Source organism: Agrilus planipennis, unplaced genomic scaffold (genome assembly GCF_000699045.2).
Source record: "Agrilus planipennis isolate EAB-ADULT unplaced genomic scaffold, Apla_2.0 scaffold275, whole genome shotgun sequence".
NCBI lineage: Eukaryota > Metazoa > Arthropoda > Insecta > Coleoptera > Buprestidae > Agrilus > Agrilus planipennis.
Window position 1 is genome coordinate 273,995 of NW_020439067.1, and position 5,088 is coordinate 279,082.

The 5,088-nt window shown below is 33.7% G+C and overlaps 1 protein-coding gene across 1 annotated transcript in view; it reads left to right on the forward strand.

Moving 5' to 3' along the window:
• Window positions 1-1,245: 1,245 nt before the first annotated feature.
• LOC108741430 (G1/S-specific cyclin-D2-like) overlaps window positions 1,246-5,088 on the forward strand; it is a 41,174-nt gene continuing 37,331 nt past the window's right edge. The window contains exon 1 of the mRNA XM_018476244.2: window positions 1,246-2,324. Coding sequence (XP_018331746.1) covers window positions 2,133-2,324 — 192 coding nt within the window. The 5' untranslated portion in view covers window positions 1,246-2,132. The remainder of the gene's footprint in view (window positions 2,325-5,088) is intronic.

The following is a 5,088-nucleotide window of genomic DNA, read 5'->3' on the forward strand; positions in this document are numbered from 1 at the left end:
AATACTCTACTAATTTAATGTCAGGATGCATAATATCCTGTTCATATACGTAGATATCCGTTTATACGCGTGAGCTTGTTCAAGAATAACACATAATCCTGAAGGATGGATTGTACTGAAAATTGCCTTTAGAATTTCCGATTTCGAATTACTCCCATCGTTTCCACATGAAATATATTTCAACTACCAAGGTTAGTGTGTGTAGATAACTGCCGTTTAGCATGTGGTTTCCTGTCACTTGATAAACTTTCAAAATTATTAATGTACATACGTACTTGATATGTATTCAAGACGTGAATAAAATAACGAACACATCATGTAATGGCTGATGAAAAAAGAAAAGAAAACGGTTACTCAATAACTTTGTCATTTATAAATGGAATTATCGCTTGCTTACTGAAGATATTCTTCATTCTTTCCATGTTTTAAATGCTTGTGCCAAAAAGTGTGCGGTTTATGCCACTGCCTAAGTGGGTTCTTGAAGAGTTATGATTTTCTGCGTTTCAAGGCTAGAATTTTGAGGGGATGCAGGCAAGGTCCCTAAGTGGGTAGCCACACTAGCTCTTGTGGGCCCCATGAGGTTGCCTCCTAGGACAAGNACTAATAGTTATAGGCGAACAAATGAAGCAACGTTTAGGGTGTTTAATCTAATAATGTACCAAAAATACTCAATTTTATTCAACTAAATAGAACAATCTACATACCGACATTATAGATACTGCATTTGAACAAATGTGGGTGAATATTTGAAACATTTTTAACTAATAGTTATAGACGAACAAATGAAGCAACGTTTAGGGTGTTTAATCTAATAATGTACCAAAAATACTCAATTTTATTCAACCAAATAGAACAAACAAAATAGCTCAAAACCCCAACGCTAAAACACGACACTGTAGTTGTCCGAAGCACTTTTCAGTAACAAGGTAACAAGGAACAATTCACTTCAGTCCCTGAAGAAGGTAACCTTGGTACCGAAAAGTGCTTCGAACAACTACAATGTCGTGTTTTGGCGTTGGGGTTTTGAGCTATTCTGTTTGTTCTACAACAACCGCCAAAGTTTTTCCAATCTTCATATTTTATTTAACCAAAGTTATTTTTTACATACATCTCTTACATTCTGTTATATCCTAAGCGCCAATCCTAATTCACTTTTAATGTACGCACCCTTAAATTATATCCATTATTCACAGCTTGTTATCCCTATTCCTACTGTAGTCTTTTTTTGATTGTCGACTACTTTGAAATAATTAAGTACAAATAAAAAAATCATTGCAGCTCGTAGTGAAACAAAAGAAAAACACTTCTTCCTATTTGTCTCGACTTGCACATCGTCATTTTTCTTCTTATTTTCAATATCTACATCCTCTACACTCATTCCCTATCCTAAATCTTGCCATTAATTAAAAGCTCCTGAAGAAGGCGAAATACGTATAGAATGATTAGTGAAGATACTGATAAACCAACTGAAACAGTTTTCCAAGTCGTGTTTAATATTTATTGTACGGTTTTATTACGTTGTTAAAGATTGTAATGGTGTTAAATGAAGTTTACAATAAATTTAAACAAATTCGTTATTTTATCTGGAAGCAGTTTTTTTTTAACGCGATACGTCGTCGTGGCAAGTGGCAATTTGTTAATTTCAGTCGGTATGGAATTCTTTATGAATGGCGGTAAAACATCTTGCTGGTTGGGCTTGAAATCAGCGGCAAAGGATTAAAAGCACCACAATGGGCGATATGGCATAATACGTAGAGAGCCCAAGGCTCGAAGGAGCGGGAATCCTGGCTGCTAGTGTCGTAGTGGGGGTACAAGTGGCAGAGATACCGGCTCAGCTTATCGTGGAAAAGCCGGCAATCATCATTTGCTTCCGACCACTGAGTGTCGCTGCAGCAAAGCTATCCAATTCTTGACTGAGATCAGCTGTGCGCTCTGGTTTTCAAACCACAGTCATTTCCACAACTCGAAAAGCATTTTAATTCTTTTTTTACTGTTACCGTGTAGTTATTATAATAAACAAACTGTAGTGTACTTGTCTGTGATTCAAATATACGTGCGGTATTGGAACTTGAAAGATACAACAGTAAAAAAAAACAAAAAGAAACAATAAAATTAATCTTTGGACTGCAAATATGATGGACTTGTTCTGTTGCGAAACGCCAGAAAACAGGGCCTATCCGGACAAAGTTTTGCTCACCAAGCGCGTGCTAGTTAATATTTTGAAGATCGAAGAGCGATATGCCCTTCTTTCCAATTGTTTTCCTACTGTGCAGACCGAGGTGACCGTTCAAATGAGAAAAATCGTTGCCGATTGGATGATGGAGGTAAGAGCATGTATCTCCACTAGTCGGCCTAGGATTTTACCCTTGTTTTTATTCGCGTAAGTTTAAAGCAATTTTTCAGAAACAATTTAATCACATGAAATTCTACTTGATAATAAACATTTACACATAAGCCTACTAGAAAATACAAAGTTCGTTCACGCAGCCATTACTTTACATGCACAATTCGCGCTAAATCCAGTAATGATAATGAATTTTCTTGTCACTATTGATAAGAAACGTACTTCTTTACGTAATATGTTAATTCAAGATTTTTTTGCATTGGCAAAATGAAAAAAATATTTCTGTAACTCATCTGTTTTTAAATAAGTTAACTATCAAGGATTCAATTTTCATTTCGAGAAACATTATCAATAAAATCATCGCTCTTGTCATTATTAAAGCGAAAAGTTTGAATGTAGTTTTAAATTGAAATATTTGGTCATGTCCAGCTTGCTGAGCGTAAAAAAACGAATCCAAATAGGTGTATGATAGTTAATGTATATTCCCTTGTGGAGCCCCTGTCAACTGGGCCATTGTCCTGCTTGGCCTTGAGCGCGGACCCGCAGTTAGCAAAAATTGACTAGAAAATCTGCCATGGTCTCAACTCACGATTACGTGAACCTTCAGTCCAATTTGGAAGATCAATTTTCTCTCATTGTTATTGTTGTTATTAGACGAGATAGAGCGAGTGAGAGAATGCATCGGTGATTTTTGGAGGCATTTAAATTTTTAAAACACTCTTAATTCACTCGTTGTTGTTGTGACACTCACCTGCTCGGTTTAGCGCATCGCTTAAATCTCAACTGTGTCTTCTAATTTGATTTGATACGTAGGACTTGGCCTACGGTCGACAAAGAGTTTAAATCACCGTGACCGCTTTTACGTAATGTGTTTTTTGCTCCGTGATTTGTACCAGTAACGAGCGTAACATTTTAATAATTATTAGACCACCATAAAGATTATTACACTTTGAAAATTCCTCTATCGGTTAATTAAATTCTCAGAAGTGGTGGGAACTTCTTTGCTAATTTGCCGTGTAAATTTTTTGACCAATTGCTAAATTAATTAACCTGGCGGTCAATGCATGGTATATCTGTAATATTGATCCACTTCGATACTAGCTTTACATCAATTTGAAATGAAAAATTCTATAAAACTTCCTTTAACTTATGACATTGACCATTGACTACAATCTACATAACTTAAAATCAATCAATAATACGAGTTAAATGATTATTTTTCAATCTTTTAATTGATATTGTTTGAGATATAAAAGAATTAACGACGTGAGGCCTGAGTTTGACCAGCACAGGTTTTTATTTACGAAGAAGGTCAATTTAAACATTCCTGTAAACAACATCATTAGTAAATGTCCTAGCTCTCTTAGGATGATTACAAAATATTCATTTTGTTCATTAATTACTTGGGATGACTTCTATTTATGTAGGAAAGGTATTTACTAGAAATGGATGCAATGTTTTTTAATTTCCGAATCGTTTTAATTGAATTGCGAATTGTTGGTTTTGCACTGTTGTGAATTGATGAATCGTCTAAGTATGTACATAACAACAGAGTTGAATGTTTAAAAAAAAATAACTCGTTTTCAAGTATAAAAGTGTTTCTCAGATAATGATAACACGTTTAAAAGGAATTATCTTTAAAGGGACTACTTATCTATTGACTTAATAAAATTATAACGAAAATGAATTCCTGATGTGACCTTATCTAAATGGAGGTTGCAACAATTTGGGTTAATTACTTAATTTCTCTGATTAAATTATATGTATAAATATACATAAATAAGGAAACAAAAACCCTCAAATTGTATCAAGAGTTGACACATTTTTAGATATCGGCCGTAACAGTATTAATTGCTGTTGGTTCTTTTTGTTATCACGTGAAAATTTTTCTCCGTTACCTTTATATGTAAGCGCTTTGGACTAATGTCCTGTTAACACCAAGAATGAACTCATCACTTTAAAATTTTTAGTCGTGTTTGAGAACTTTAAATGGCCATAAAGATAAATTGTTCTTTCCTTATTTTCATGCGCTTCCAGGGATCACAGGATGTGTGCTACAGGAAAAGGGGGCAACTGTTGTAACTTTAAAGTCGCTAAATTGAATTTATTTAAAAAAGAAACTAATGAAAATAAGTATTTTTTTGACGACTAAACCCTTACATTAAAGTTACTGATAGAAAGCTCTATAGAATATCGATTAGTATTGATAACAAAAAAAATATCGATAAATCGGTAGTTATCGATGAATCTCTATAATTATCGACAACTATTGATATATCGATATTTAAAGAGAACTACTACGATAGTTATTAATATATCGATAGTTATCGACATATCGATATATTCGATAATTGTCGGTAGTTATCGATACATTGATAGCAATAAGCAACTATGTACGTAAACTTGAAAAATCGATAGACTATCCCTAGATGTTGTGTTGCGTTTTGTAATTTTCTATTTCCCATTTAAATAACGCAGTAGTAATGTTTCTTTTTTAATGTTGAAATTGGAAAGTAATAAGTGTACAAGATTTGGCAAAGTATTATTTGTAGGAAATTAACGTTCTGTAAACAACGTCTCATACGTAGTCTAGCCGTCATATATCGATAGTTATCAAAATATATCGATATTCATCGATAACTATCGATATTTTCTCCCAGCACTAATACTGACTGTATGAGCACATAGTTTAGTTATGCTGTAAAGTTGAAAAGTGAATTTTGATAATTATTTATAAATAGTCT